The 12,794-nt window shown below is 36.5% G+C and overlaps 1 protein-coding gene across 1 annotated transcript in view; it reads left to right on the forward strand.

Annotated features, from left to right (window-relative positions):
• Positions 1-12,794, forward strand: part of LOC149788767 (succinate dehydrogenase [ubiquinone] flavoprotein subunit, mitochondrial-like) — a 46,388-nt gene that overhangs the window by 17,213 nt on the left and 16,381 nt on the right. Inside the window, exons 7-11 of the mRNA XM_089974862.1 lie at positions 1,583-1,707; positions 2,986-3,154; positions 6,390-6,585; positions 8,109-8,306; positions 12,098-12,190. Coding sequence (XP_089830988.1) covers positions 1,583-1,707; positions 2,986-3,154; positions 6,390-6,585; positions 8,109-8,306; positions 12,098-12,190 — 781 coding nt within the window. The remainder of the gene's footprint in view (positions 1-1,582; positions 1,708-2,985; positions 3,155-6,389; positions 6,586-8,108; positions 8,307-12,097; positions 12,191-12,794) is intronic.

Raw genomic sequence — 12,794 nt, forward strand, 5'->3', positions numbered from 1 at the left:
TAAAAAAAATTGTTTTCTTCAGCAGATACGTTACCCATTCTTATTGAAGAAAATAGGTAATGAGAAGGAGGAAATACTGAACATACTACCTTGGCCTGTGCTACCCAGTAGGCACTTGATTGCTCTACTAGGAGGATGAACTTCTAGTGCTAGTTCAGCATAACAAGAAACAATTATATTATTTGTGGGAGACCTGTGTGAATTCCAAACTTTATTGTCTCACCATCAAAAGTTTCCCAGGCGAATCATAAGAAAGTAGCAAATTGATGTCTGGGAGGACTGGATTCGGAGTTAGTAAAAAAGGATATCCTAATTTAATGTGATCAGTGAAGTATTACAAGAAAAACATAATTTGCTTTTAAAAAATTCATTTTCCAAAAGATTTTCTTTGAGCCAGATGATTAGGGGTATAAATGACACTGGATTTGATTGGCTATTTCCCCAGCACATTAGAGCCATGATTTTCATGTCATGACCCCATTTCACTCTAAATCTCAAACTTAAACTACCTTATGCAAGGGCTGATCTGTGCTATTTGGATTGGTCCGCTTTAGAGCTAAGGCCTAAAAAACCTATTACCCAGACATAAACTACGGTTCAGAAAATGGTACCTTCTGATGTTACAAAAATTCAGGTACCTAAAGTATGTTTTTCCACTGTAGTTTTAATGCTAGTTGAAAGTCTGTTTTATTTGGTATTATTACAAAACAACATTTTTATATTTTTCTGTAATACGAATCGCTTTGGTGTATTGTAAATGATGTTAATGTTACAGAGCTCAGAAGTAGGTACAGCTTCATGATGTGTGTTAATGAGCAGACTATTCATAAGCCTAAATTGGGTCAGTTATCCCCATAGGTAAACATCGTGTCAGTTATCCCCATAAGTAAACATCGGGTCAGTTATCCTCATAGGTAATTTGACTTGATTTATATATGTAGCTATCCTGGTAGGTACTTGGGCTTGAGTCATACATGCAGCTACCCTGTAATTAATTGTTCTCGTCATACATACAGTTATCCCCATAGTTAATTGGACTCAATGCATGCTGCTATCCCCATAGGTAATTGGATTCCAGTCATCTGCGTAGCTGCCCTTGTAGATAATTGGACTCCAGTCATGCACACAGCTATTCCTGTAAGTAATTGGGCTCGAGTCATGCCCACAGCTATCCCCGTAGGTAATTGGCCTCGAGACATGCACACAGTTATATCCATAGATAATATATCTTACGTCATACATGCAGTACAAGATTTATGACATAAGTTCCCCATTGAGCTTAATTTAAAAAAACATTTTTTTTGAGATTTTAGCAGAGATTAAGATAATGCTTGAGTAATTAGAACATGTACAGTTTTGGTTGGAATTTTGTTGTTGCAGAGTTTAGTATAGACATTTCTTTAGCATCACTACTCTAACTGTAAAAGATGTTAATTCTCTTATGAAGAGGTTGTCAAAACTAAGTAAACACTATAAAAGGTGTATAATGGAAATACTGAATTTATTTTTATTTTTGTCGAAAATGCAGACAGAAGAGTGAGAGTGAACAATAAGATTCAGTTTTTTAAATATCTATTTACAGAGGCTATGGCAGGACATATTTCTCATGTACCTCTGCACACACATGTACAGGAGATGGAACTGCCATGATCAGTAGAGCAGGGCTGCCCAATGAGGACATGGAGTTTGTACAGTTTCATCCCACAGGTATGTCTGTTTCTTTGTTTGTCTGTCAGTCTGTCTGTCTGTTTGCTTTTTCACTATTCTACTCTTACCTGCAAATGAGATGGACCAGTCATAGCCGGTAGAAGTAGATGGCCTAATAAGGACACTGAGTTTTTATATTTCCATCCTACCTGTATGTTTGTCAGTATGCTTAGATCTGAACCTCACCTCACACCTTTACAGGGGATGGAGTGGTCATTGTCAGTAGAGCTGGACTGACATGGAATATCTGCAGTTCAACACCCTAAAATGTTTTTATTTCTGCTGCACTTTACTTTACACCTGATTAGGAGAGGGGACAACCTATGTCGGTAGAGTTGGACTGCCTAATGATGATATGTACTATCTCTTCGTACATATATTTTTGTTTTGTCTGTCTGTCTGCTAGTTGAGACTGCTGCATGAGGACATGAAATCTGCATTTCCATCCTCCACTTCTGTCTCATGTTTCTCAGAGGTGCTCACATTTACACATTGCTTTGATTTCAACTCTGTCCTTGTGGGTTTGAGTCCAGGCTCAACCATTTAGGGTATGTAAGAAAGTTTGCTAGCAGCTTCCCATGGGTGGATGATTGTTCCCATGTCATTTGACTAAAGCAATTACTTTGTCAAAGCTGTACAGTTCTCTCAGTATGGGCTGCCAAGTACATCAGGTATTTTCGAGAATTTTGCTTTAAATGGAAAAGGGATTGGCATGCGCAACTGAAATAGGCATAGTTGTTTAGCATAGATGAATTAATAAAATATATGTAACCTTTCAGGCAGAGTTTTTTTAAAGTCCCTTGGTGTCATCATACTTAGCTCTTTCTTGCAGCCATCAATACAGAAAAAACTAATTGCATCATAAAAATGAAAATGGAAAAAATATATTTTGCCTGAATATGCAGGTATCTTGGTCATTTTCTTGTCAGTGTTTTCTTTGTAGAGATTGCTGTTGTTGTGGTCTTAATACAATGTTTCAGCAAGTGAAAGGCTATATATAGTGGCCAATTTAACTGGCGGAGGAAGAACCCAGGAAAATTCGGGTAAGAACCACCAACACACAGGAAGCTACTGGAACGCTTTCTCACATACTCAAACTCGGGCGGACAGAGGTGAATTGACAGGGATCAGTAAAGGCAAACACTTTTAGACCACTATTCACACAGGGCCCCTTAGCAAACAACACTGTTTATATTGAAATTACTCTTTATTTGAGGATAATTTGTAATCATGCATTCCATTGCAATGAAAAATGAGACGTTTGTCTGTTTCTTTCAGGTATTTATGGAGCAGGATGCCTGATCACAGAGGGATGCAGAGGAGAGGGTGGCATCCTCTTGAACTCCAAAGGAGAGCGGTTCATGGAAAGATACGCCCCCACTGCCAAGGATCTGGCTTCCCGAGATGTTGTCTCTAGGGCAAGCACTATTGAAATCAGAGAAGGGCGGTAAGTTAGTTATGTAAAACCTCATTTAAACAGCTTCTGCTGTGAGTGACTACTTGTTATTTATGGCCAAATCATTGTGCACATATGAAGTTTATCTCAAAAGCACTGTTTTGCATGAACACCCTCAGAATATAGCTGTTGTTTTAGAAATTTGAGCATCACAAGCTCACTATAAACACTGCTGATCTTTATTTAATCTTTTGTAACCATAATCATTGAGGATAGTCTGGGGCAGGAATGCAGATGTGTTAACCATGCTGTAGTACATGTCACTAACTGAGCTGCTGACTGCAAACCATGCTAAATACATGTCACTGTGCTACTCTGTGCAAACCATGCTAAATACATGTCACTGTGCTACTTTCTGCAAACCATGTTAAAGTACAAATCACTATGCTGATGACTACAAACCATGTTAAAGTACATGTCACTTACTATGCTGCTGACTACAAACCATGTTAAAGTACATGTCACTTACTGCCACTGCAGTGCCAGTCCATGTAATGTAATCCTTCTTTAATGGACATGGTTCCAAGGTGGATATTATTTTTATTTGTTTTGTTATTTTGAAAATGGCAGACAAGCATCTTTGGAAAAGATAATTGGAAGAAGTCTAACAGCCAAATGCTAGACAGAAGTTTCTCCAGATTTATACAGGTATTTGACCATTTATAAAACTGTCTGACTTAAGGAGTTAATCATGTTTACTGTGGTATCTGTGAACTGGATTTTGCTTTCGCACATTGTCATAGAATTTACATAAAAAGACATGTGCAAAAGGTATGTGCCAAAATAAATGACGTAAATAAGTCCCTGTCCTCTTTCTGTAAAGCACAGTGTTCAACAGGGATGATGTGATGACAAGTCAGCTTTTGGCAAAGTTAAACTTGCTGTTGAAAGCAGCAGATTCATTAAACCCATATGTAATGAAAATTTCTGGACAACAAAATCACAACAGGGAAGGTACACTATTTAAGAATATAGTTAGAAACAGATAATTATGTATTTTTTCATTGTCATTAAAGACAATAAATGTATTTCTGGATGAAGTTTTCTGCTTTTTATTGTTGAACTGTTAGTTATACTACAGGCAGCTGTTGAAAATTATGGATAGACCAGTTTTGAGCTGGGAAATGGTAAGCAGGTCTGTAACAGTTGGTTTTAAATTTTTTTTCCAATTTGAGATTTTCCTTGGTTAGATTCATAAATGGTTTCTTTACCTCTTTAAGTGATTATGTATGCACATATTTCCAGAGTAGCTTCATTGAAAAAACATGTGCTTGCTTAATACAGGGTTATTCCTGCAATGTTCAGGGTTCAGGAAAATAATACGTCCATTTATCATGTGGGGGAAATAAATGGCTGCACTGATTGAGATTTTATTACTTACTCATCCATCAGTTAATTCAGATGTTTACTTTGGAAGTGAATTGGTGTGCATTTTCTTCAAGTGCAGAAGTTCAGCAGTGCTCAACATCAGGCATGTGTCAACTTTTGATTACTTATGCCTATTTTTCTACTTTTTATTCTAGAACATGAAGCAAATGAAACAATTTTTTTTATGTAAGTATCCATGCAAGCTTGTTACAAAAATGTAAAGATCATGGAAATATTATTTTTCAGTTTTAGATTTGTGCAGATTATTATTAATCATCATCAGTAATGGCCACACTGCCTATAGATAATACAACCATTTAAACAATGTCATGTAAAAAAATAAAATAATGCTCAGTCTAATTCGACCAGGTTTGATGGGAAGTATCATGGCATAGAGTCCTTGCAATATTGGGTAAGTGATGTGCCGATCTGCCATCATAAACACAGAATAACATTGAAAAAGTTGTTTTCACATCATGTGCGATCAACAGCATTGGAGGAAATTTCTACAGAAAGCCTCTGCTGATCCAGATTTCTTAGCCATGTGCTCCTACATTTGACTATTGGACATGTATCGGAAGATGAGTGATCTTAGGCCAACTTGGGCTTCTTTTTTATGAGAGATGCTTATTACTTATGGACTTGAATAACCAGAATAGGGTCAATGAAGATAAAACTTTATATGTGGACCATTTTGTTAGCTTATATAGCCAGGCAGACTGCCTATGCTCTTGGCATATATTCCTGAATGCTAAATTTGGGTACATCTTATTTACAAACATGTCATTTTGATGTGTGGGGCTCATTCATGTAAATTAATTAATGATTATTGTGTCTTGTTGAAAGATGTGGGTCAAATGCATATCAGATACACAATCAAAAATTGTATGTTGACGCGTAACATGGATAGTGGAGCCAAAAGCTGTTAATAATAAACATGCGCATGTTTGCCATGCTGTGACAGCAAGAGGTAGCTTAATGATGATGAAATGGGCTACAGCTATAACAGCTTGTATTCAAGATTCTGAAGGACATTTAAGATATGAGATGGGGCATAATGTTAAATAGAAACCCATATTTTTGGTGACAATTCTATTTTAAATTTGCCGGTGCCTAACATAATTCAAGGTCAAATGATAGACTGACAGACTAACTAAATAGGGGTCTGCTACATGTGGCCTGAGGGCCTATGAAATTGTTTCATGTGGTAGAGAAAGACTACTTGAATTTTGTAAACTGATGATGCAAATGAAAAGGTTTCAATGATGCAGTCCTCTGGCCAATGTACTAGTCTTTGTGTGGCCATTAAGGTAATTTGAGTTAGAAACCCCTGAACTTGACTACAAAGAAAAGAGCTTGGCAATCTGCTGAAAAATTATCAGAAAATAGTTTTCTGTATTTTGTTATCAACAGGATGTCAGTTTCTCCATGTTACAACTCAATTATGGTCCTCGTTTAAGAAATCTAGAACAAGTCAGTATCTTGTAGCTGCCTACTGGTTATCTGGATTCAACATTATTGTATCCCATACTAAGCTTTCATAAAAATGGTACTAACAGGTGCCTCACTTGGTGCTCAGCATTAAGAGGTTAGTGTTAGGACTGGTCGGACTGGTGTCAGAATAATGTGACTGTGTTGGACATCATGCTACATGTCTGCAGAATGATGCTTCAGTGCTAGACATCACTGTAAACTGTCACACTGCAGACATGGTAGCAGTATGACAGAATTTTTGTTAGAGCTACGTTAAAAATCCAAATTACACACACACAGACACTAAGCATTCCGGTAGCTCACATATCTAGGCACAAGATTGTTGTACCCCGTTATACTAACCAGTCCTGCTGTTTATTTATAGTGGTTGTGGCCCCGAGAAAGACCATATCTACCTACAGCTGACTCATCTCCCTCCAGAGATTCTGAAAACCCGACTGCCAGGAATCTCAGAAACTGCCATGATTTTTGCTGGAGTGGATGTTACACGTGATCCCATCCCAGTACTGCCCACGGTCCACTACAATATGGGTGGTGTACCCACTAACTACAAGGGGCAGGTTGGTACACAGATGCCATTTATTCAGGATTTTGCTTTATTATGAATTTTAATATAACTTCTACATTCCAAATTATGTTGATGAAATTCCAGAAGTCAGAATTGGGGATGGGGGATACAGTTTTGAACAGGACATTTCTGTGTGAACACTGGGAAAAAAGTACTCCTTTATCAATATGATCAGTTGTTAAAGAGAAGTTCTCAGTGTTATAACAGAATGTAAATAACAAGAAACCAATCAGTTAGTTTGCAAATTAGTGCTAGATGGAAACGGAGATGAGAAAAGGAAGATGCAGAAAATTTGGATAATTAATTTCAGGGTTCACGAATTATAGGAATTATTAAACCATTTTGCTTAAAATTTATTGTGTACAGTTTAGGCTGATAGGATATGCAGTATTGTATTTAGACATTTGTGACATTTAATGATTATTTTACCTCATCTGGATGGATTTTCTAATTTCAAGAGAAAATTGATGCTGGGATTGCTATTAGACATGCTGATGAGTCAGTAACACTGTTAATGTATTGAATAAAGGAATAAATGCATAAGTAAGTAATTAAGGTTTTTAAAATTCAGTAAGCTTTGTGTGAACAAAATATAGAAGAAAAAATGTAGTGCTTATTTAATGAAAAGATCAAGATAGGATACGGGTCTTATTTTTGCTTCACTAATTGTCAGATTTTTAGCTCTGTTGGTTGAAGACAAAAGATTTTATGGAATGTCTGTTAGAACAATTTTGTTACAGCTACTCCTCCTAAACTGCTTGGAGGTTTGCTATGAAACTTTATATCCACAATCATAATTGCCCATACATGAAAATGGCGCCACTGAGACATTCACTTTGCCTGCTACAGCAGCCATCTTGAACATCTTGTTATTCCTATCTTCCAGAATTGAGCATATATAAAAGAGGATGAGATTTACATCTAAAGACATGGATATTGATTTCATCCATTGCAAACACTGAGCACAATACCTATATTGTATTGATGAGAGATACAGACCTGCCAACCCACACGATTTTGGTGGGAATTTCACAATTCTTGATAGCAATTGATGGATTCACTTCGCATGAAAAAATCAAGAATTCCAAAATTCTTAATCGGCTTAATTTAGGAATAAAATAACTTTTATCCCGTTAAGGGCTGATCAAGATAGCAGCATTGGTCCAATGTTCCCCCCTTTGGAGACTGGTCAAAATAACAGCATTGGTCCAATGTTCCCATTTTGGAGACTGGTACCCTGCCCAAACAGTAGTCTTCTGTTTCCTATATTGGTGTATTATATGACTTGCTTATGCATTATCACGTCAAAAGTGTGATCAGTCTACATATGTGATGTTTGATATGCTTGATGGTCATTAATTGATAAATACGTTAATTATTCTCATGATTTCTCTTTAAGTGACATGTATATTATTTGATGCCTTTTTGTAAAATATCCATGATGTAGATCAAATATTGTCATTACTCAGCTCTTATAGTCATTTGGATTACTCCTATATTTACTGTTGCTTCCAGGTTCTTGAATATAAGAATGGGCGTGACCACATTGTGCCTGGTCTTTATGCTTGCGGTGAGGGAGCTTGTGCTTCTGTTCATGGTGCCAACAGGCTGGGTGCCAACTCTTTGCTTGACCTGGTCGTGTTTGGAAGAGCATGTGCTAACACCATTGCAGAGGAGAATAAACCTGGAGAAACTATTGGACCCATCAAACCGGTAATTATCTTCCCTTGAATTTGATACCTTGAAATGACCGGATATAAAGGGCAAATACAGACCCTGTAACGAGTCATTTCTCCATTAAAATGAAAACAGAATGCAGAATGAATGCAACCAATGCACTGTAGTTAGAATGATGGATCCTGAATGAAAACATAATGGATTGATTTAAAAATCAGTGTCTTTAATGCTGAAAATAAATTTCAGTAGCCAGAAGTCCTTTTGCGTGACAGACTTTTTAAATTGATTTCTGTTGTAACTAACCCTTTTGCATGACATGGAGTACAGAATGAATGCAACCAATCCACTGTAAACAAAATGATAAGTACATTTTGTAGAACACAGAGGGTGCATAGTCAGAGTGATGGATGGTGAATGAAAACATAATGGATTGTTTTAAAAATCAGTGTCTTTAAGGCTGCTCATAATTTTCAGTGGACAGAAGTCATTTTATGTGACAATTTCATTTCGGTTGTAACTTGAATTTTTGCATGATATGAAGTATTGAGACTTTTAAAAAAAATTGATTTTGGAGTACAGGTGATGCTCAATTTATGTCATGCATGCATTCTTAAGGTTATGGCTTAAATCACAAGTAATTGTACTCTGTTGATGAGTGAAGAAATGCACATAGGTGAGCTGCATACGAATTGCAGTACCAGACACCAATGATGGCATAAAAATGAGCACAGTGGTGCAGATTGAATGTTTTTTTCTCATTATAATTGGCATTAAAAAGAAAACATGTAAATTGAATTGGCATTTTGCAAGTTTCACTTGTATTGTTGTTTTACAATGATTTCAATGGCCAGAATTCCATTTGCATGTTATAGTATCATACTTGATTATACACTGATCTGAATGCTCAGAAGAATTTTTGCCTGATATGGAGTACAGTATTTCATGTAATTTGGCATACATGAAAAAATAATTTTTGTGTTTCAGGGTAGAAAAAAGAGTTGTGTGTAAAAAATATTCTTTTGGAGTACTGACTTTATGAAAAATAATGAGGCTCATGCAACATCTGACAGCAACCCAACAGCACTAACATAAAAAAATAACTTCTGTTTTGCTCTCAACCTAATTATTTTCTTATAAGTTCTCAAAAAGATAGGTTAATTGTCATAAATAAATATCTGTACATGTGTCAGAGAGAGAGAGGGAAGGAGTGAGAGAAGACTACATTGTCAGTGTGTAAAATTATATGGCTGCTGGGTGCATATTTTTTTAAAAATTTCTTGTAATGCTGTAGCTTGCAGTGTTATGAAGATGATCAAAGTCGAAAGGGCTCATATCATTATTTGCACTTGAGGTACTGTAAATAATACATGTACTGTCTGTTGTTTTCTTGCAGCAAATTACCATAAATCAACTAGAATAGACTTTTTTGTTTTAATGAATATGCCTATGAAAGAGAGAGAGATATGAAAAAGTAATGTATTAGAGCTTTAGTTTATATTTACTTTTTGAAGAGGGAATAGGGTTACAAGGTGATTATTGTTGTTGTTCAGTTACTGATGATTGTGGTCTTCCTTATGTGCCCAGGTACAAGGGCAGTATTATATTCCTTATGTACACAGGTACAAGGGCAGTATTATATTCCATTGGCAATTATTGCCTAAATAAGTCAATCGCTGTAATTATGATATCCCTTGTCACAAAATCCACATGGCTATACAGAGGTATTACATGCTAATTAAATATGCTTTGACCTTAAGCTTGGTCATTTCCAGTAAACACTGGAATGAAGACCAGATTCGCATTGACGGATACAATTAATGAGGGTCTCAGTAGGGAAATGAGGCTACCCATAGGGTATTAACATTTTCTGACAAGGCCATTATCAGCAACAATATTGACATACTGATACATGGTATACACAGTTGTGTTCCACATGGTTTAAAGACTGATGGATTAAAGCCAGTCAAAAATATAATTATGACTGTCAAATGGATTTAATAGAGAGAGAGAGAAGACAATGAAGACATAGAACAGTATGTGAAAGTATTTATATTTTTAAACACATAGTTATTTATAATCATATAATTTGTGATCCAGCATTAAATGAATGAACAAAAACAAAGTGCAATGAAAATAGGTACAGAAAAATTCAGAATTTGCAAGAGTTCTACAAATCTTCCATGTCATAGCTCTCTAAACCATTTACCATCTTTGTTGCTAGAGAGACTTTCCAATGGAGCTGCATTTTCTCCCCTTATACAGCGGTCATCCCTACCATTAGTTGCGTTTAAATGGCCAGATACTATGAAACTACTGATTAATCATTTCCTTTTTCTTTGGCTTCAAAATTCTTTAATTGTTCTGGAATTATTGTTGGTTGTTTCTTCACCAGCCTCCCAGGTTGCAACACTTTTGGAAGTCTGTTCCATAATGTAGGTTGAACATTTTTTTCATAGCAGTCCCTTGAAAGCTTTATTTAGATATACATCCAGTGGTTGCAGTTTACTTGAGCACATTCACTGGGGGATTACTGCCATTGTTGTTGTAAATTTGTTTCATGGATTTTTTAACTTTGTCAGTCAAATGACTACAAAATGAATCCAGCACTAGGAGAGAAGGTATGCTTGTGTTTTCTTTCCATATTTCATGATTATATTCCAACATTAGGTATCTGACCATCCAGGCTTTTTGCCTAACTTTCAGTATAACTCCCACTGAGATCGTTAGCTTTTTCCTTTTTCTTTGGCTTCAGAATTCTTTGATTGTTCTGGAATTATTGTTGGTTGTCTCTTCACCAGCCTTCCAGGTTGCAACACTTTTCGAAGTCTGTTCCATCATGTAGGTTGACCATTTTTTCCACAGCAGTCCCTTGAAAGCTTTATTTAGATATAGGTCCAGTGGCTGCAGTTTACTTGAGCATCCACTGGGGGATTACTGCCATTGTTGTTCTTGATTTTTTTCATGGATTTTTTATCTCCATCAGTCAAATAACCACAAAATGAATCCAGCACTAGGAGAGAAGGTATGCTTTTGTGTTTTCTTTCCATATTTCATGATTATATTCCAACATTAGGTGTTTGACCATCCAGGATTTTAGCTTAGTTTTTGATACCACTCAGATTGAGATCTTTAGATTTTTCCCCAAAAGATTATCCTGGTTGGTAATGAGTCATCAGATATCAGGCATGTCAATGCACAAATTAAACACCGCTTGTCACTGCCAGTACCTCTGACATGCACCTCTCTTGTTCCAACTATCAATTACCAAGTCGAAATCCCATTAAATGTCCATGAGATTTCTTCTGCAGCTTTCTCATTTATTTGGTGAAAGAGTCTATTTTTTGGTAGTTTTTGAGAAATGAGGTCTGCATCTCAGTGCAATTCCGTTTTGCTTGAAAACACTTATCAATCCAGCCTCTGCAGCCCTGGAACTTTTCCTCCTAAATAACAGTAGTGGCATAATTTTGTAACATTCTCAGTTGTTGCAGGCAGGCGATGGTCACACTTACAGAGCAAACAGGATAAAATTTCCTGCTCCTTGTCATGCGAATATGTCAAGGGTTGGCCAGCATCTGGGATGGATCCTTTCTTTTTGTTCTTTGAATATTTTTCAAAAAAATCAATTTTTGTCCAACTGAACAGTTAATTGAATAATCAGAACACTGAATTCACCATTTGTATGGACCTTTTTCATGAATTTTGTGTTTTCTTCCTAAAAAGTGGAGAAACACTGTCATCATAAGACCTTTAAAGTCATACACGTGAAGTTAAATGGATTCATATTTATAAAAGCCTTCATAAAAAAAATAAACTACATATATTTCCAGAATTCTGGTGAACAGTCTGTAGCCAACATAGACAAAGTAAGACATGCTAAAGGCAGCATACCCACTGCTGTACTGCGACTGGAAATGCAGAAGGTAGGTTGAACTTTCTAATCTGTATTTCAGTTTTAATTTGTTTTTTTGTGTATCAAGTAAGAGATGGAGAAAATTTCATCATCCATATTACCAATGGAGTTTTTTTATTATCCTCATTGAAATGTTCCACATCATGACAGGTTAGCAAGATAATTTTAGGTACAGGTGTTTCACATTTCTTTACCGCACTGGTGGCCTAGTGGTTAGAGCGTCCACCTCGGATGCGGGAGGTCGTGGGTTCGATCCCCGGCCGAGTCATACCAGAGACTTAAAAAATGGTACTAACAGCTGCCTCCCTTGGCGTTCAGCATTAAGAGGTTAGTGTTAGGACTGGTCGTCCTAGTGTCAGGATAATGTGACTGGGTGGGACATCATGCTACATGTCTGCGGCATGATGCCCCAGTGCTAGACATCACTATAAACTGCCACATTGCAGACATTGTAGTGATATGACTGAAAAATTGTTAAAGCTACGTTAAAAATCAAAATCACACATCACTTCACATTTCTTCATTAAAAAAACTTTCCAGAAAACTGAATACAGGTATTTGTATGCTGTAGATGCCTGACTGTATTTAATTTTGTTTTTATTGAATGAATGACT

This window comes from Sinohyriopsis cumingii, chromosome 11, assembly GCF_028554795.1.
Source record: "Sinohyriopsis cumingii isolate HCF-2022 chromosome 11, ASM2855479v2, whole genome shotgun sequence".
NCBI classification, from domain to species: Eukaryota; Metazoa; Mollusca; class Bivalvia; order Unionida; family Unionidae; genus Sinohyriopsis; species Sinohyriopsis cumingii.